At 39.5% G+C, this 21,697-nt stretch overlaps 1 protein-coding gene across 5 annotated transcripts in view; it reads left to right on the top strand.

Moving 5' to 3' along the window:
- il1rapl2 (interleukin 1 receptor accessory protein-like 2) overlaps positions 1 to 21,697 on the top strand; it is a 464,615-nt gene that overhangs the window by 78,301 nt on the left and 364,617 nt on the right. For 4 of the 5 annotated variants that reach the window (XM_034882944.1, XM_034882941.1, XM_034882942.1 and 1 more), the window contains exon 2: positions 5,592 to 5,697. In XM_034882944.1, coding sequence (XP_034738835.1) covers positions 5,613 to 5,697 — 85 coding nt within the window. In that variant the 5' untranslated portion in view covers positions 5,592 to 5,612. Of the gene's footprint in view, positions 1 to 5,591; positions 5,698 to 15,210; positions 15,359 to 21,697 lie in introns of those variants that run through there. The other variant, XM_034882943.1, reaches the window with a different exon arrangement.

Genomic DNA, 21,697 nt, shown 5'->3' with positions numbered 1-21,697 from the left:
ATAAATCTGAAACTATGTGACTAACTACTACTCCCTAACAATATTCGCTTCTATGCCCTAACTAGTGTATCAAAATAAAAAAATACCACAGCTGTCAGTTTTCAAAAAAGCGTTCATTTACATGCAGCCGGGTCTACTATATGCTGTCAATGCCGTCCAGAGCATGCCGAATCTGCAGGTGGGACTGTAACAATGTGTTTAGGTGCTCTCAGGAGCTGTGCACCACGTCGCCCCCCCCCCCCCCCCCCCCCCCCCCCCCCCCCCCCCCGTCTTTTTTTACTCTGCACTACTTACATTTTATATTTGTTGTTGACACTGTAAAGGGATCGCTTCTATCTCATTTGCACAGGTACTGCACTTGTGTTAAATGACAATAAAGCCATTCAATCATATTCTATTCTCTTCTAAATAAGAGCTTATGAACAACTTCTGATGCAGCTTTGGTAACAAAATGCTTGCTACAAACGTCAGACATGTCATTAGGTTATGAAAACTGACATGGAGGCTCCTTCACACAAGTCAATAGAGAGCGCAGAGTGGTTTTCCTCGCCGGTGGGCGTGGCTTTCATAGTAATGTGCCCATTCTCTAGAGTCTGACTGGTTGCTTCAGACAGCTTTTAGTGGCTGAACTGCATGATTTCACCCAGACCTTTCTATTTGGGGGTCTTACGACACTAGACAGAACCCTGTCAGATAAAAAAAACACACAATATAGTTTTGTCTAAGTGAGAGTTTCTGTTTATCTGTCTTTATAATGCCTATGCACAGTAGTCCACATCGTCTTGGCTTCACTTTGCAAATACTGTATCAAAAAACATGCTATTTTTTATCTTTTATTTTGTTATGTCACCCTGTTCCCCAGCTTCTCTGATATGTTTGGTCTTTCATCATACTTTTCATGTGGGTGTACTGTACATGTCGGTGTACATTGAGAATTAAATGCATTTGTGAAGTATAATACGTTGGAAAATGACTGACTTAATGAAGGAGGTCAACAGTCAGAGCGGAGAGAGGTAGAGGTGATTGGTACCTGGTATGCAGTGTGTGCCACAAATATGGAAACATAATAGCTGGGTGATGCTGGATTTTATTGGCAAGTTTCAGGCTGTAACTGCCTTGTAAAAGTAAGAGATATGAATCTTACCCTGCAGCCAATTCCACAAACCCAAAGCTCTGACCTGCTGTATTATCTTACATAATAGACGTTTTTATTTTCTGTGGTTTGTGTGAGTGTGTATGTGTCTGTGTGTGTGTGTGTGTTGATTGGACATTGACTGGACATTGTCTTACATTTTGGATATGGTGATATTAAACAATGACAGTGCACAATAATAACTGCATTACAGTTAAGTGATGTTATTTTCGGAACTTACCAGACTTACTAGCCTGTGTATATTTGCCTTCACCCACTTAGTCATTATATTCAAATCATTGAGTATTATTTACAGTATCTAAAATTTCAGTAGGTACGTTTTTTGTGAAAGCACCAAAATTCTACCCTATAATACCACGTCAATATTGACACACGTCTCCATAATGCTCAGCTCTAGAAAATATGTACCTGCAAACTCAGAAGGGCTGAAAAATATATATATGTATAAATACATATATATAAAGAGGAATACAAAACATCTTTTGGAAATTGAGCTTAATGCCAAAAAAAAAGGAAAATCCAACCTTTTAAGGACATCAATTTTCTTTGTGAAGAAATAATGTATTGTATGACGATATTGTATAATGTATAACAATCATTAAAAAATTACAAAATCTGCTCCAAGTCTGGACATCCCAACCGGACTGTAGTATTATTATTGTTATTATGCATATGCTTTGAACTGCCCCTGTGATGCTTTTAAGATGATGGTGAACCACACTACTTGTACAGGTAAAAAGAAAGTGTGTATGTGCTTTTGAAGCCTAAGTCAAGAGCTGAAATGTTGACATGTACTATACTTTCGGTTACAAGTGATGAAAGGCAGCATGAGAAATGATTTCCAGTTGGCAGTGACACATGCAGCATCCTTCATATTGTTGTACTTTTGGCTTTGTTCTTCAATTCCAATTTGGTCCCTGTTTTTATCCACATCCCACCATTTATGTAATTGTCCATCTTCAGAGGCAAATCGCCGTAGCTCAAATATCTACACCCATCTATTTTCTGTCATCAGTGAATGAACAGGCCACTGTTCATTTGAATGAAATGTGATTTCAATAAGCAGTTGAGTTGGAGTTTGAGCTCCCTTTATTCTCATATGTATAAAAATACAGTGAAATGACTGCTGGCATAGCTAATGATCTTCTTTAATCCCTCCCTGATTTACTGTGTGTGTGTGTGTGTGTGGGTGTGTGTGTGTGTGTGTGGGTGTGGGTGTTAGGGCTGTTGAAGCAAATACCGAATATCGTTACATACCGAGTACTATAAGTACAACATCACAAAGCTAACGTTACGTACCGAGTATTGTTAGTACAGGGAGGAGTGATAAGCTGCGGCTGGAAATCAGAAGGCCGGGAAATATGGAAAACACGACTTTAAAATGAACATCCACTGAGTTAAATTGCTTGTGTTATCATTAGCTAACTCGTTCTTGTTTTCTAACTGTGTCGCAAGTTATAGTAACATTAGCTTAACTGGGAGCTTCATGGAGAAAGCTATAGTTTAACTACATAGTAGCATAACTAGCTTTAGCTTATAGCTCCACAGCGGTCAGTGTTAGCTTTGACTTCACATATTGCCTTTTAATAGCTGTATTCTCAGTAACAACGTAACAATCTGAAAGAAACAGGTTGCTTAATAATCACTAAAATAGTATTGACAGCACAGTTTAGCTTGGTTATTAATGCCGTTAGCATCGTGGCTAACACTACTGCTGATTAGCTAGTGTATGACAAATTGTTTTGGCTGGGCTTTCTAACATGATGTTGTTGTGCCAACATAGCCACCTTAGCCTTTACAACAGGGCCGCTTTAAAATGAATGTTAACAAAGTTGCGTGCAATGCTCCATGACGTAGCTAGGCTAATGGCTAAGGTTGGACGTCCCTCTAGTGGACAGAACGTGAAACAACAACCACATGTGTATAGTGGCATTGACAATGCATTTAAGCATGCATAGTGTATTACACATTAATAACAGGCTGCATTTGAGCATTGAATATTAAAGTATTATTTTAATACAGGAAGCATGAAAAAATGTGATTGTGGTCTATCAATGTGATTTCACATGGCTGGCTCATGTGGTGTGTGTGTGTGTGTGTGTGTGTGTGTGTGTGTGTGTGTGTGTGTGTGCGCGCGCATACAATACAGTTTGTACACAAAAACCATAAGAAAATGGGATTGTGTTCTTTCAATGTTATTTCAGATGGCTGGCTCACGTGGCTTGTGTGTGTTTGTGTGTTTTTATGTGTTTTCTGTATTTTGAATTTAATCAGTTGGAAAAAAAGATTTTGGAACCCCAACAAACCTGTGTATCGGATCAATAATAATATGTTTTGCTGCTGTTCATGTGCCATAGTACAATGTTTTTGTTTTTCAATTTGTTGGCTCACAAACACACCTATTTTCTTGTTTTCTTTCCTTTTTTTAACTTCTGAAGACAAAGATACAAAAGGACTTTTTAACAACCAAATGAAATAATGTAAAAACATAACAAAACAAAATAGAATATCAAAATCAACTTCAAATCCCAGTATTCATATTCATGCAACTCTAATTAAAATGAAGCAGGGATCTGCCTCGAACGCTGTATCCAGTTCTAATGAAACACGCATAGAAATCTTCAGAAAGGAAAACTATTTATGATACAATTAAAACAGATGAGAGACTTTGTGAAGAGTTTTTACAGAATGAAATGTAACATATTCACATGAAAATGTTAAAATAAAAACAACCATATTATGAGTGAGGCCAGTAGCATTAGCAACAGTTTAAAGGTAATTAGTCATTTTGAAAAATGTACGACAGTTTCGTAGCCCACGGAAAATGGGGAGAAAAAAAAAGTCTTTTCTATCCACCCAGGAGATGAAGTGGCATCTCTCCAGCTACCAATTCACTCTCCATACTTTGGTCCATACGGGGACTTGAACCGACGACCATCCGGTTCCCAACCCAACTCCCTACGGACAAAGTGGGGATACATCCAGATGTGCAGAATGATACATGGAAGGCTGTAGTCAAGTCCACCTTTGTCCAATCCAAGACTAGTTCAAGACCAGGACTGGTTGTGACTTAGTCAAGATTGAGTCCATAGAGATCCAAGTCCAAGTCAAGACCGAGTCCAAAAAAAGATAGTCTAGACCGAGAAAAAAAAAGAATCCTCTTCAAGACCACTTACTTACCTGTTCATGATTTATCTATGTGAGAGACAGTACATCTTCTATTTTAAAATGATCACTTTGCTTTATTGCTTTATTATCCTTGATTATGCAACAGGTTTTCTTAATAAATGCGATTGAATATGTGGGATATTTATAAAATGTTGTACAATGAAATTGCGGGAACTAGCAAAAACTACAGTTTGGTGAAAAAGAGACTGTGTTTGTCTTGTCGCTTAATTACGTCACTTCATGACGTTCCCATGGCAATAGGGCAAATTGGCTGCTCCTGTGTGAAGTAAACGCAACATTTTTCAAGAACTATTTTGCAACAAGAATGCTGGGATTATGAAATTATGCATTGTTTTGTGCAAGAATCTGCAATTTATGCAGCGAAAGTGCAGCGTATTTGAAAAAATGCTGACTTTGTCTGATTATGCATTGAATTATGTGATTGCATAATCACGTTTTTCAGGAGGGACTGTACCATACCGTATACCCCCCTAGGTGCTGGTCTACTTAGTCATTCCTCTAGTGAACAAAAAGATCTGTTGGTTATAGAACTATCTCTTACAGGGCCCCTCATCTTTGGAATGGGCTCCAAATTCATGTTCTAGATGCTCACTCAGTCGACATTTTTAAATTTAGATTAAACCAACCTTGTATTCTTTATAATTATTGCTTTAATTCTGCTCAATTGTCTTGTTACTGCGTTATTTCTGTGTTCCTTTGATTTTAACCCTGGTATTGTCTCTCGTAACCCTCGGGTCAAACTGACCCGTGATTTATTTGTGGTTTTAAAAACAATTCTGAAATAAAATTTTACTTTATAACCTAACCTAAATATTGTCTTTATCTCAATTTCAAACAATTGAGATCACATACATGTTTAGGGAATGCAGTCAGTCTCTACTAGAACACAATTATGAACGGAAGTGGGATTCATTTTTTGTCATAAGGTTATACATAATTCATGTGGAAAAAACACAAGTGGGCATATCTAGAATAATTTTCTGAATTGAGTCAGGAATACATGTTTTTCACATGAAATAAGGTAAGGTCGTTGATTTTCAGGTATAAAAAACATATACTGGTACCATTTTTCTTCTTGTAAAAATTTTAAATGGGTCAATTTGAGCCGAATACCATGCAAGGGTTAAAGGGCACAGAGACCATGTTCAATGGGGATTTTACACTTTAAATAAAATATGATTGAATGGAAAAAGGTCTCGAACTGTTATCACTCTAACGCTCTGTCCATACTGTGTCCTGTTTCCTGAAGGTGCCAGTGGAGACTAGAGAGATGAAGACCCTATCCCTCCTCTTCCTCCTCCTCCTCGCCTCGGGAGCCTGTGACGACGTCAAGTACATCTCCAAGAGGAACTCAGGTAGGATGAACAGCCTTGGTGTTTGATGCCACCAGTTATCTTGCTGTTTTCTCATCTTGAACGATCCCGGGCTTTTGTTTTTTGGGGGGGGGATCTGTCTCCAGGGCCATGGAGCTAGAATTGTTTCTTTATTACACGTGAGAACATAAATGATCTTAAAGAAGAAGAAAAAAAATGGTTGACAGAAAAAGTTATCACACTGATAGCAAAAAATCAATTCATGAGACAAAATACAAATTTGAGACATTTTTTTTCATACTAACAGCAAAAAAATCTTTCTCTACATACTTTTTTAACTCTTAAATATAAATTTGTTTGCTTTCAGTGGGAACAAAAATTCTCTCAAATTAAAGTGTTTCTCTCAAATTGTAAAATTTCTCTCTTTCAAACACTTTTTTGAAATCTCAAATATATATATTTTCTCTCTCGGATTATTTATTTTCTCACATATAATAATAAAGAAACATTTCTAGCTCCATATAGGGCTGGGTACATTTTAGAAATTGCCTCTAAAGGATCATGTATTGAAAAAATGTCTTATTTCAATAAGGAGTATTTCCCTTGTGCATCAGTGAGCCAATAAGCATGCGGCATGCTTCCACCAAGATCTAATAATGTCTGTGATTGGCTGTCTCGCGTTGTCGGGACACGCAGGAAAAACTCTCCGTACGTTAAGAGACAGGGCTCGCGTAGTAGAAGCTGGAAAATATGTAAAAAGATGTGCAGCACTGTGTAGTTTGTGGAAAAAAATTGGTTTAACCCTTGTGTTGTCTTCTTGTCAAAATTAAAAACCAACGCTTTTTATAGAAGTTTTCTTACGTTTTTGTTTCATTTTTTTACACTTTTATCACTTTTTTGACGTTTTCACACACAAGTTTTACAGTTATTTTGGGAATTTACGGTCAATGAACCTCATTTATAGAAAATTATTCCTAATGTTTGGGATATAAAAGCAGAAGTTAGGAATTATTTCGACTAAAATTAAAGGAATGGATGTTGAGGGATAATCAGACTGGAATATGTCAACTTTTACTCAAAATTACTTCAATTTGTTTTCCAGATGCTATAAAATTGAATAAGATTGAATGAAAATAGAGATTTGTACTTGTCAAAGAACATTGTGTGGAATCAGTCATATTATTTTGGGTAGTTTAAAAGAACATTGAAATGGGAAAACGGGTCAATTTGACCTGAGGACAACATGAGGGTTACTAAAATTGGTACTGTTTAGGAATCAAAGTCCCAGGATTGGTATCGATAGAAGTACCAAAAATCTTTGAACAGTGCCCAGCCCTATCAGTCTCTCACTTATATTGCCTATGTTTTATTTTTGCCTTTTTTTTTAGTTTCTCTTTCATCCTTATTCATTGCAGTCCTCAGACGATAATGCCACCTCTCGCCTTTTCTCATACTACTCCCCGCTCTTGTTACTGTCAAATATGCTCCTTCTCTTCTTCTCTTGTCCTTTCTGATGCATTGCCATCTTCTTGTCTCAATGCCGTGGATGCGCACTTGAACTTTGCTCGAGCCGTTTCTTTCTTTTCCACAATCACCGACCTCTGTCTTTTCTCAGAAAACACTCCAAACTCTATCTATCTCTAAGCTCAGATTGCTGTCCTTCTGTTTCCTCGCCTCTCTTTCTGCTGATGGCGTGTAATGACTGCTCGCTGTCATCGCTGCTGCTCATTTGTGTATCGTTGGCCAGCTGATGACAGACCTGCTGATGGTCTTTTATCCGGGATCGATTTGTTGTTTCTCAATGATTGGCTCGACGGAGAGAGTGGGGTTGGGCCATTGGCGGTTGTGCACTCTGTATATGAAGCTGTATAGAGAGTGTTGCACGTGTGACAGAGGTGTATGCATTCTCGCCTTGTTTTTCACATGAATGCATTGTGCATCAGTTTCATGTCTCTGCGTTTCAGGGTCATAGACATGCCAAAGGTCCACAATTTAAGTATGTTTTTTTTTGGGGGGTAGCTAGTTTTGGTTGTTATAACGACCGATTATTAAAATTAAAATGATCCAAGCCAAGACGCTCCTCTATTTAAAAACACCACTTCTGCACTTCTTTGAGTATGTGTTACCTATCTGTGTGTCTACCTGTGTGTTGAAAAAGGTGGTACATGATTTTGGTTAAGCAGTTTAACCCCCCCCCCCCCCCCCCCCCCCCCCCCCCCCCCCCCCCCCCCCACACTGCCATGCATACTGTATGTTTTCCGAAATAAGGTCCCATGAGGTCCACCAGAAAGGGGGGGGGGGGACTTTGCCGCTCTGTATGACGCACTGACAATTTGATCTGCAGTTTTCTAAGTAGAGGTTCTGTAATTATAACTACTGCCCACAGCATGTGTAATGGCATTGTCATGCAGACTGCCAAGTCCAGAAAGTGATAAAAACACAGAAAATTACTTCGAGACTTTTTAGCCAACTCAGGTCATCAAATTATAACAATCCAGTTAGAATTGATTCCCCTGTACTGTAATCCTGCCTCACTATTCTGCTTGCTTGTATAAGTGAGAGCGGAGGTGCTGGCTGTTTAATGGAGGGAATTTAAGGGGCAACCATAACAATCCTTTTGTAATCACACCCACATCTAAGAATTGCATCACAGGGTTTTCACCTAAAAACAAGTTCCATTTGAGCTTTAAAGGCCCTATTTATTTATTTCACGTGAGAGCATTGCATATTTAGGTTTTTCTATGTCCTCTTCTCCCTGGTTTGACTTGAATGGTGCTCACTTGAAAACAATGTGATGCCCCATACTCCCTAGCCCCAATCAGGATTTAGCAACATTTGGATCCCATTCGTCAATTGTATTTCTTTAATTTTTGGGCTTATATTGCCTTTATTTGATAGGACAGATTACAGCAGCATTTGTTGGTTGTTGGTTTTCTGATCAACCCACCATAGTTTGGCAATTTTTGTGAAACATGCTCATTCACCTAAAGCTATATATAGTGCCTTGCTTCTGACGCTCCCATTATGCAATACATTTTTTGAGAATTTTAATTTTTAAGATGACTTTTTGGTCAATTTAGTCCATTATTATCGGTGACAGCTGAAGATTTGAAAATGGAGAAAGAGAATGTCAATATTTAATACATATATGCTTCTACTGGCTCAGACTAGAAAAGTAATAACATGAGTTATCATAGTTATGCTGATGACACACAAATCTACATAACACTGTCGCCTGTCAATACAAAAACTGGCTAGATGCATTGAACAAACTAATGATTGCATGTGCCAGAACTTTCTTAAATTGAATGAAGGAAAAACTGAGGTGGTTGTTTTTGGAGCAAAAGAGGAACAATTAAGAACCAGTGCTTAGCTTTAAACAACAGTGTCCAAAACAACAGACAAAGCCAGAAATCTGGGTGTAGTCATGGACTCAGACCTGAATTTTAGCAGCTACTGTATGTTAAGACAATACCAAAGTCAGCCTTTTACCACCTTAAAAACATATCAAGGGTACAAGGACTTATGTGTCAACTGCTAGTGAATTATGAACTGCATAGGCCTCTAAGGTCATCAGGGACAGGTCTGCTTGCCATCCCCAGAACCAGAACCAGACAGGGGGAAGCGGCGTTCAGTTTCTATGCTCTGTATATCTAGAACAAACTCCCTGTAAACTGTTAGATCACCACCAACGCTCTGCTCTTTTAAATCTAGGCTGAAGACTTTCCTTTTCGATAGTGCCTTTGTTGAATTCTGCAAAACCTCTGATGGAATAGAAAAGCGATTCCTTTTTTTTAATCAGATAGACAAAAAGCGATGAGTAAAAATACCGCGCTTCTGTCGAAGTTTTGTGGTGAAAGGAAATCCGTCTTTGGTAAAGCTTGGTGAGGGCGGCTCTCATCGCTCACTCTCGTCTTTTGCTGTCTCTCCATTCACCTTTTGTTTGGCATTCGCCGCGCACGTGTGCGCATACACACACAGGCATTCCTGCAAGTGTAAATGGTCTGCTTTGTGTCATATTAAACAGTGTGTGGGCGCTGTATATATCCAGGTTTTAAGTGTGTGTGTGTGTGTGTGTGTGTGACAGAGAGAAGTGTGCACAGACCAATTATGTGATCAGAGCAGAGCCAAGCGGACATTTATGTGGGCGACCGCTACAGTCGGCCAAAGATACGCTGTTGGATCTTTTCTCTCCCTCGCTGCTTGCGTGTGTGTGTGTGTTTGTGTGTGTGTGTGTGTGTGTGTTACTGAACAACTTATGGCTAGAAACTACCATTTCTTTTTGTCAGCCCCCCCCCACTGTGCTTTGATGCAGCACCCGCCGCAGAAAGAACGTGGACAAATTGTGATGAGACACAGCAGAGAGAGGCTATACGGAGGAGACACTTTAAAGGGATGTTTATACAAAAATAAGGCAAAGCACATGGTAGCTGAATATGAACGGGCAGGATCTTTTAGCTCTAAGAACATTTTATTTTCAAATGTATTATTTCTACTAGTTTTAAGGAAGATCCTACTCAAAATAAGTAGTTGATCAAATCAAAAAGAAAAATAAGAGAGGCATCATACACTTAAACAGCACCAGTCTACCAAACAGGTAATATAGTGATATAGTAATATTTATTATAAACAGCATCTATCTATCTATCTATCTATCTATCTATCTATCTTATCTAGTTAGCTTTTTTTCGTCATATGTGCCTTGTCATATAATCTCTTAGTGTCTAAACTCTACTGGAAGTATCAACAAACGTGTGTGTGTGTTCCAGTTCCCTCCATAAGGTGTCATATTCGTCTAGACTGTAGACTTGATGTCTTTAGGAACAATCCCAGTGAAGCTAATGGTGTTGAAGTAACTTTATTCACACCAAGGTAACCTGTTTCTTAGATTAGAAAGAGCCTAATGAGCTCAACAGTTGGCATGACATGGCAACACACACACACACACACACACACACCCAGACAGAGGGACAGACACACAGACATAAAACAGAGACAGGCACACATACAGACAGACGGAACGACACACAGAGACAGACAGATAGACAGAGACGCAGATACACACACACACACACACAGACAGACAGACAGACACACACACACACACAGACAGCTTCGGTGTCTTACTGGCCATTCCTACAGGCACGGACAATTTTTACTCTTTTACAAACTTTTTAACACCTCATCTCTGAGTGTTAGAAATATCTAGTACATACTGCACTAAGTGCAACTTGCGCACACGTTTTTCAGATTTGGCATAAATGTAGGCCTTTTTTTGAATAAATGTAAATAGTTTGTCATTTATATGAGTTATCATTATATATATTATTGAGTTGTCAAAATGACCTTCGGTCTCAGAGGGTTAAGTACAGTAGGTTGTAATTTTTTTAATTTTTAACTTGTATATGTGTTTGTATATTCTTTCCTGTTTATTTTCTTTTTGAACAGTACTTTTATTCTATCCTATTTCTAATAAACTGTGCACGTGTGCTGTGTGTGATATATTTTAATATTGTAGTGGGGAAATTTCCCAATTTGGGATCAATAAAGTCGATTTGATCTGCTCTAATACACACACCACACACATCTGCGCGACAACCTGTTTACCCTTCAGCTCGACAGACACGCATACTGTACGTACTAATGTCCTAAATGTAACGCTCAAATTCAGTGACTACATCCTCCTCACTTCCTCATCTCTCCATCTCTCCCGGTCGTCGAGGCCAGAACCGAACGGCGTCCGCGCTCCAGACAAAACCGATAGATTAGCTGAGATGGCGAGCAGAAAGATAACGCAGACGCTTATCTGGATCCCTGCTGGGCTGATGCAGCGAGAGAGGGGGGGAGAGACATAAAAGTCAAACAGAGACAACAGTCCTCTGTACATAATGCTCTCTATGTATGTACTATACTATATATAACCATGTTTTAATGGAAACAAACTGTCCCTCCTGCTTTGTTTTAACAGTTTCACATGATGTGCTAATACAAATGGTGTGTGTGTGTGTGTGTGTGTGTGTGTGTGTGTGTGTGTGTGTGTCAGGATGATTAAGTGCCAGCCAGTAAATTGTGTATGTATGTGTGCTTGAGTGTTTTCTGACACAGCTAAAACCTGAGATCAAAGAACGATTAGATCTCAGTGCGATCTAATCGCAAGTTAACTTCAAGCATGCAAAGCAGAGCTAAGTGTGTGTGTGTGTGTGTGTGTGTGTGTGTGTGTGTGTGTGTGTGTGTGTGTGTGTCCTGCGTCATGCTGTAGTGTGGTGTGAGTGTGCTGTGTATCTGTGTGAAGTGTGTAATTGCTGACTGGCTTTGAGAGAGACAAAAACACAGATGCAGATGCTCATGTGCGCACACACACGCACACACACGCCGGTCCCTTTCTCTACCTGCACATTACCACGGATTTTGCATTAGAAAGCATCTGGAGGGGAGCGTATTTTTTCCTTCTGTTCTCCATGCAGGCACATTTTTCACAGCAAAACGTCGACGCATTTGGTTTTCACGCTTGGCCGTGATCGACTTTGCTGCACAGTGAACACGATGAAAAAAGCGACTTCTCTCAAGAAATGACTGTGTTAGAAATAATGAACATTTAGATTAATCATAGCCCCAAAAAAAGTCTAAAATATAAGAGGCAGCATCCTGTACTGGAAATTTAGAATGACTTTGTCGTGGTTGTTTGAGGAGCGATGGGAATTTCTTTTTGCCGTTAGTCTTGGTGCTGAGGGCAGAAAGGCAATTTAGAGAATGCCGAATGCAGACAGTGACAGAGAACAAGGGGAATAGTGCAGGGCATGAGAGATATTCAACATTTATACAGTCTTATTGTACTACAGCAGCTGTAGAGAGACAGGGGGGACACCTTTGTTTTGCCTGGGATGCCAAATGGAGCGGTTCCGTGGTGCAACTTCATGACAGAGCTGCAACAAATAAGTTACACAATGACATTTTTCCTTTTTATTTATGAGTTGTGTACGGTTCAGTCTTTTAGAAAGAGATCTTAACATACAGTACGTTTTTTAATTTAGGTTAAGTACTTACAATGGCACAGCGAATAGTGCTGACTCATTACTCAGTAGTCGTTGCCAATACCAGTAAAATAACACACTTCTCGATGCCGATTTTGATACTACATGATTTGAAAGATTTAGTGTTTCCAAACTAATTTTTTAACATTAAGTGCTTTAGTACAACAAGGAGGAGACAAGTTATAATTGAGGTAAGTTTGGTGACACAAAATTAAGATATTTATTTCTCAGCTGGCCCCAGCTAGGTTGTAGCGTAGTAGGTTGTAGCTGCTGTGGTAGCATAAACTTCTTCATAGATTTAGCCTCTTTATTTTTTACCAATATTGGGGCATTTAGGGTTTTAAAATGTACACAATTTTCTTCCAGGGCAGCATGCTACTTGGATCCACCCAACACATCCTCACAAATGGTTACTTTATATGTACGACAATGTAGTCACATACTAAGCCAAGTATTAACTTAACTTAAATGTATAATTGTATGAGAGACATACAGTATATGTGGCCTAAACCAAATTACAATGCATCTCATCTGGGTTTTATCCAGATATACTTGAAAAGACAACTGTAAATGAGGGCATAGTGCTAATTGAGCTTCTCAGATCTGCCAATGCAATGTGCAATACATGGTCCATCCCAGTATTGCTGTAAATGTTGAGCTTACCATGCACAGGCTGAAAAAATAAGGAATAGCTGGACTTGATACTACATCGCTGCTTTTAAGCCCTGCTGCACTGGAGGTGGGTGTGAGTGGGTCGGTCGTGAGCCGCAGGCAGCCAGTCTAGTAACAGTCTAATGCAGTTACGTGCAGATTTGACATAACAGATATGTGTAATGACATAATTTCATCTTGTGCAAACGTTTGTGTCCATCATGACATTTAGCGTAAGCTTGGCAAATATTTTCTGTGTTTACAGCACACCTGGCTACCGCCTCTCCCCGGCATGACTAATAAACACAAGTGGCTTTTTTCTCATGTTAAGACATCCACTTGACTTGTTTTCCACTCTGCATTCAGCTGTGTATGTGTGTATATTTGTATGTATGTAGGCCTATGTATGTATGTGTGTCTGTATGCATGTGGTTGTGGCACATAAATTACAATAAATTGTCTCATTGTTGACCTTTTGTGGCCCTCTTAAACTAAAGATAACAGGCAGGTTTGTGAGGCTCCTGTGTGTGTGTGTGTGTGTGTGTGTGTGTGTGTGTGTGTGTGTGTGTGTGCGTGTGCCTGTACGCGCTTTAGATGCTTTGATTTAACTATTACTGTCATCTTCTACTAAATCAACCAATCTATTTCATTTGACATATGTAACAATTTTAGCAAAAAAATTCAGAGAAATGAGATCCCATCATCTCCATGGACGTGTGTAGATGTATCATAAAGCAGAATGTTGCCGTCAGATCGGCACACACAAGAGCTCGTGCACACTGCGTGCATAGCGTGAGCGTGGCGTTTCTGTTGCGTGGCAATTGATGACTCATCCTGCACTTGGAGGCATTTAATAATTTTGTTAATTAATGTCCATTAATATTGTTTTATCAAGTTTTTATGTCTCTGACCCATGGCTATAATGCTGCGGTCCAGACACAGCCCATAAGTTATGTCTTTGTAACTAGGGTTAGCTAGCGTTAGCTAGCGGCTACCTAATGTTGACTTTAGCTAGCACTAGCTGATATTTGCGATTTCGCTTGTCGGAGAGACATATTTTGGGCTTTATTTAATAAACATAACTGGGAGTACAATAATGTGGTACGAGTGGGTCGTTTAAGGGCATTTTTACTAGTAGAAGGTTGTGAAAACACGGGTTACGGGTTTATGGAATGCAGCGTGAATCCTGCCTGTTTGTAACCGATTAGCACGCCGGACCGACAGCTATTTAGCAGCAGCGGTGGCTGTGACAGCGTTGACGCACATAGACATTCTGACTTGCAAGGTAAGAAACAATACCAGCCACACTAGCTATATTTCCATCCACACGTATTTATCTGAATTAAGTGATATCGAATGAAAAATACCATATGCAAACAGTAAAATTCGATGCAATTTCATGAATGTTGATTCAAAGTAAATACGTTCGGTCTCATCGGATTTTATCTTGATAGTTAAACGGCGATAAACGCTGATGGAGACGTTATTTGCCGAATAAACAATGCAAAGCGATTAAGTTGTAGGTCATTTTATAATTGCAACCCGCCACAAAATGAAGAAGAAGAAGTTTTAAGTAAATGGAAGGCGCTCGAACAGCGAGACATGTCTCAAAAAAGTCTCGCTGCGGTGCTGGACGGACAATAAAAGGACCCGGGGCTGCTGTGTCGAGGGGTAAACCTCTATACATGGGGACCCGCTCTACCAACTGTACTATCAGGGCACCCATGTTGTTTTTTTAACAGAACTTCAGATCATTTAATTGACAAGTGGATGGAAATTTAGCTACTGTCACGGAGCCTAAACATGATGCTAAGTCTATTCAATCAAGGCTAAACTTTGCAGATTCAATTGCCTCTGTGCTTATGCAGGACGGGCATGCTACACGCTACAGGTGAGCTGAATGGAAGTAGGTGCTGTCCGTCTGCATGTACTGCCGGTGTTGCAGTGACGGAGCCTTTTAGAAAACCAGCAACGTTCCCCATTCATCTTCCATCGTCCTCCTGATCAAACAGCAGCAACAGGTGAGGGAGGTTTGTGTGGAAGCATTGGCAACAGTCCTCAGTAGGCTTACCGGCTAAACTCTTAAGCCTGCTTACTTTTTAGCAATGCAAAGCATCTGATTTACCGCTCAAATATTCTGTTTCACCATGAAATATGTCACGGTACAGTAGCTAAAGAAGCACCAACTTCTGTTTCACTGGGACTTTAAGGGCGTGAATGGGCAGAGTTCAACTCTTATTACTAATTTGATGGAATAAAGAACTGAATCTAGACATTTTATCCCCAGTGATGATTTGAAAAGCAAGTTTTTTGCTTCCATTATGTGAAAGCAAAATGATGTATGCACTCGACATTTCAAACCCCACAACCCTTCTTCTCCCTTTTACTTTACGGCTAAATGCCCTCTGCTGATATTTCTTCATCTTTGACATCCAATTTTGCTGTTTGTGTCAATTTTCTCACCTCCTCTACTTCTATCCCCACTCATCATAGGCGTCGATTTCAGTGGGGAGGGTGGGTGCGCATGCCTATCAGATTTTGTCAGTAGTCATTTAGTACCCACCACTTTTTTTGAAAACCTTGAGCTCAATTTAGTAAAAAAAAAAAAAAAGTTCATAACACATAATTCTTGAGTGACAGATGCCAACAAATCCACAGAAATCTCTATCCCCACAGGGCAGGCACACACACAGCTGTTCTGCTGCTGCGCTGGCTACACGCTTCTTTTCTTCCGTAACGCCTCTCTCTGAGTCTGATGTCACGTCATGTCACATTACCAACATGGATACATGAAGAAGAAAAAAGTGGCTCACATGTCTAATGCTTTCTGAAAACGTAAGGCTTTTGTCTTCATAAAATGTGTTGGACATCATCACATTTTTGTGTATCTTTTTTATTCATTTGCATTACTTAGCTACAGGACGACGTCTTTCAAAGCATGACCTGTGCGAAAAATGGAGAAAAAAATGAATGCGTCGCTGTACCCAGACTTCTGAAAATGCACTTTCGAATGCGTCTCTGTCCCCAGTACATTTCAAACCAAACCAACGCCCATGCCACTTATATACTTTGTCTCTTGTATCTGCAGTGTCCTTCTGTCCTCTATGTCTCTAATCGGCTTTATAAGGGGGTTCTTAGTCTGTAGCTACCAGGCAGTGATGTCAATGAGGGGGACTGTGTATCTAAAATAGAAGAAATTGGAAGTTAAATATAAGAACAGTGTTCACCTCTATGTGTCTTTTAGTTATGTACTGTACAGCCTCGCATACAGCTTTTCAGTTTGATTTGATATCACTTCAATTTATTTATATAGCATCAAATCACAACAACAGTTATCTCACTGCGCTTTTCATAAAAGAGTAAATCTAGACTATCCCATAAGATGTTATTTACAGAAACCCACCAATTCCCATTATTTTTATTATTTTAAACTTCAATTTTCCACACATTGATAGCTGTGATATTCTGATTGTACATTAGGCTCTAAATCACATTAAGTTTCCTTCTGATCTGCTATCTGGACATTTGTCCATCAGTTTACTTGAAACAGGAGGGTCAAGGACAACAGCGCCCAAGAAGATCGTTTTTTCAGTTTTATGGACAAAAAAAAAACAAGTCTGTTGCATACATGATGCATACATTTGATCCAAACCAAAATAAGAGGTGTGAAACCTCCCAGGCTACCGTTGTGTTATAAGAGAAGCGTAGCTCCTTTAAGGAATAGCTCAGTGCTTAGTGTGTACGTAATGAGAGAGAGTGGCGGTGGATGGACTAAATCAGCAGTTTACTTGTTAAGCGGTAGTAGAGAGACAGGGTAGGTTTCAGATTGTCTCTGAATAAATGCTGCAGCTCCGAAAAACCCCAAGTAAAGTTCCCGTCACGGTGTCTTGCTTCTCATCAACGCGAAAAAACAACCAAAAGAGCCACGGTTAGAATGGGGAGAGCAGCAGTCAGTTGAAAAAACTCTGGAGCAGAGACATCATGAGACATGTCTTGCTGTTTAAGCACCTTTCTTTCCTCCGGAGGACGTCCCACGGCTTTTCCTAACCTTTGTTGGCCATTTCCTTTGAGTTCCTTATAAGTTAAATTCAGAAAGTCTCTCGTCTCCTCGTCCGTCCACTTCCATCTGTCTTTGTTGACGCCCGCCATGTCTGCAGACAGAGCGGAAATGAACTAAAACTTCTTCTTCTTTGTTTTGTGGCGGGTTGCAACCATAAAATTACCTAAAACGTCATCACAATTCATTATTTATTCGGCAAATAACGTTTCCCTCAGCGTTTCTTGCATAAGCTGAATATCTATAAAGATAGAATCAGATGACACCAAAAGTATTTACTTTGAGTCGATATTAATGAAACTCCATCAAATTTTACAGTTTTCATAAGGCATTTTTTGTCGGGTATCACTTAATTGGGATAAAAACGTGTGGATTGAAACATAGCTAGGGACGGATTGAGACAAATATTTTCAGGATAAAAGATTTCAATTTCTGCGTTCTGATACATTTTTAAGCACCGATTTATGGTAAAAACGTCAATATTTATGACAAGCAAATCACAATATTCTATCGGCCTACACTTCACATGAGGCGTTAAAACCAGCTCTACCAAAACACAGAATTTGACTACTATGAACCAATTTATTGTTATGAATATAATTATTGTTATTACAACCGTAGTGAAATTGGTCTATTATTACCTTGGTCCGTTGTTTCAGAGTTCATCAAGTTTACAACATCCAGCTTAGACAGGTCGAGTTGACTGAATTGTCTGTCAAATTGAGCCCTCAACTTTTCCACTCTTCTTCTTCTTCTCCCTTTCTTCACATCTCCACTTTGTTCCTCTCGCTCCCTTTCTGTCACCCCTCCCCCTCATCTCTCTCTCTCTCTCTCTCTCTCTCTCTCTTGTCCCCCTTGTCTCCATGTCTTTGTTGTGCTTCAAGGTTATATTAAAGATTCATCCATTCTCTGGTTCTGCAGTCAAATATTGATGAAAGCTGACACCGCTTTGACTCAATACACCTTCCATGTTCCCATCCATGCTCACACACACACACACACAAACATAACCATAAATGCCCATACAATAGTGCACACAAATATCAATATGTAAAAAATGTTTAATTAGTTTACAATAATAACTTGATTTTCAAGATACAAGAGGCAGATTGTTTCACTTTTGATGCAAAAATCCCATTAACATATTTTTGGTACTGCAACATTAAGTGATGCCACCACATTAATGTAGATGGTGATAGGAGGCACGGCTACCTAGGCAAACAATTTTTTTGTGCTAGCAGGTGTGGTGTGAGATGGCTAAATTGACTTGGCAGGATTGGTTTTATTACTGGATTTGGTCATTCAGAAACAACCAAAAAAACCATGTCCATATATTTGGATAACTTCCAAGCAAAAAGTGGAATAATTTGTAATTTCTGGATTTTACTGTCCATTATTAGCAGTGTTTATGTTGAAGAGAAGCTATGACAGATTGAGACTGTCCTCCCCTAAAAAAAAAAAAGCAGAAAGTAATGGGACAAGGTGAAGGAGCGCCAGATGTCCATGCAAGGCGGAAGGTTGGGACGGGAGCGTCAAACAAACACCGGACTCTCAACCAGGTGACCAGGCTTTGAGTCCTCTAAGATAAAAGTGACTTTACAAATGTCATGTTTAGTGTCACATTCATAACTACAAATGAAGTAATGTTTGATTCTATCACAACCTTTTTCCAAATATAACTAAACTGAGACCGTTATATTGTGTTAGGGTCAAATTTGACCTGTTTTCAAGTACAGATGTGCAAAAAAATACCATTTACTTTTTCTAATTGGAAAAAGGCTTCATGATATCCTCAGACATGGCTATACTAACACAACAAACGTTTCGAATTCGAATTTGAATAAATTGTGAATAAAAAAAAAAAAGTAACATATGTGGTGTTACAGTTCAAATATGATATATTGCCATATATTATGATGAATATTGTCAGTTGTGAGCTGTTTTGTAGATGAAATTTGGCTCAAAGGTCCCCAACCACACCACACACACACTCACACACACACACACACACACACACACACACACACACACACACACACACACACACACAGCAGACATATGGTTCCTCCAATCACCTACCAGGTCTTTCTTGAAAAGGCAATTATCTGCACCTCCTTGAAATTTGAATTTCTGGCGTGCAGAAACTAGCCTAATTTGTGACGTAACCAATGTGAGACGCCAATCCCACAGGCTGTATGACAGATTATGAACAGGATAACATGATATTGTTTGAAAACTTATGCGACAACAGCTGGTCACTACAGTTCAGTTAAGCAGGCTTTAAAGTTATATTTAGCTAAGAAAAGGTTACAGAAAAGGTAACGGTGAACTGAGGCGTCGGGTACCGGTGTCCGTGAGTTGTCGGGTACCGTTAGCGTGAGGTGTCTAAAACTGGTCACTGTGAGGCGATGGGTACCGGTGGCCGTGAGGCGTTGGGTACCGTTGGCCTTGGGGTGTTGAGTACCGGTACCTGTCAGTTGTCGGTTACCAGTGACCGTGAGGTGTTGGGTACCGATCACCCTGAGGTGTTGGGGGTTTCGGTCACCACCACAATTCCGGTCATCCGGCAATACCGTTGAGTTCAAGCACCAAAACAGCTAGTTATTAGAAAACATATTTTGTGAATTTTAGCAATCACTTGTCCACTTGCATGTCAGCTAAGGTGTGTGTGTGTGTGTGTGTGTGTGTGTGTGTGTGTGTGTGTGTGTGTGTGTGTGTGTGTGTGTGTGCGTGTGCGCGCGCGCTTGACACTAATGAATTTGGACAGGGGGCCCAGGGGAAAGAGACTATATGTGGTCTTCTATTAATTACCCCCTTTACACATGGTCAGAATGTTCAAAAAGATGCAAGCGTGCACAAATACACTCCAGCCATGTCACACCAGCAGATAAAAGTACACACACGCACGCACGCACGCACGCAGGCACGCACACATACTCAGTTTCTCTATCTGTCGGACTCCACTGTCTCTATCTCAATCTCTTTTGTAGTGAAAAGCATGAATTTGTTATAGCTTGATAAATTATAAAAACACTACTTCACAGCTGGACTCACACACATCATGCACACATACAGGTATGTACATTAAGCCACACACACACACACACACAATCAGTTTCTCTTCCGGTTGGTCTCCTCTGTCTCTATCTCAATCTCTTTTGCAGTGAAAACATTAATTTATTATAGCGTGATGAATTATAAAAATCACTACTTCACAGCTGGACTTCACACACATGCTCACATACAGGTACATTAAGCCTCACACACACACACACACACACACTCAGCTGGTCATGTCTCAAGTGGCTGATTTAAGAATATAAGGGACGTCCTCTGTTTCATCAACACATAGCAAAGTCAGCTTGTAAAGTTGGCTACAAACTATAAAAAATGAAATCATCCATAATCTATTTTATTTAAATTTTACGATGAATCAACTGGTTCGCATGGCAGAGATTTAGACAGAGGCTCAACGAGCGCACGCGAGCACGATAATGTGTTCTAGTGAACTACTGAAAGAGCGATGATAGAACAAAGCAGTAAATCACTGAAATGAAATGTATTTCGCTGTTTTATCACTACTAGAAATTCAGCTGTGGCAAGCATCTCACTTTCACTAACGACCACATTCATATTTAAACAAAAAAAATAAGAGACTTCATTGATCCCACACTGAGGAAGTTCCCTTGTTACAGCAGCTCAAAAAAATCACAGCAGAACAAGGAAAACACACAGAAATCAAATAGAAGAAAATATATGACAATTAGCCTATATTAAGGAACTGAAAGATAACAATAATAATAATAATGGTAATATGTACACTTTATTATATGCTGACAGGAAAAACAATATATATATATATATTTTTAATCGCATTAATGTCACAGTAAACTTGCAATTAATTGACAACAACATTGGCATATAGCCCCCCCCCCCCTCAGCATATAGTCTACTGTAGTGTTCAATTTCACACGTAATATTCTTGCTTGGAGCAAATAATCTGTCACACAATGTAACATTGTCCATCAATTAAAGGGTGAAAACTTAACTTTGACGGGGGGGGGGGGGATTTGCTGCAATGATAACGACAAAACGCACAAATCACTAAGGTCTTGTCAATGACACATATGGCAACTATTGCTAGGCAAAAAAGAACATTAATCTTGCGATTAAAAAATAAAATTGACGCTAAAATGGGTTTTTCTTAACGCCGCTAAGAACACTGCATATATATATATATATACACTCACCGGCCACTTTATTAGGTACCCCATGCTAGTAACGGGTTGGACCCCCTTTTGCC

Source organism: Etheostoma cragini, chromosome 10, assembly GCF_013103735.1.
Source record: "Etheostoma cragini isolate CJK2018 chromosome 10, CSU_Ecrag_1.0, whole genome shotgun sequence".
In the NCBI taxonomy this organism is placed as follows: domain Eukaryota; kingdom Metazoa; phylum Chordata; class Actinopteri; order Perciformes; family Percidae; genus Etheostoma; species Etheostoma cragini.
This window is presented reverse-complemented; position numbering and strand designations above follow the sequence as displayed.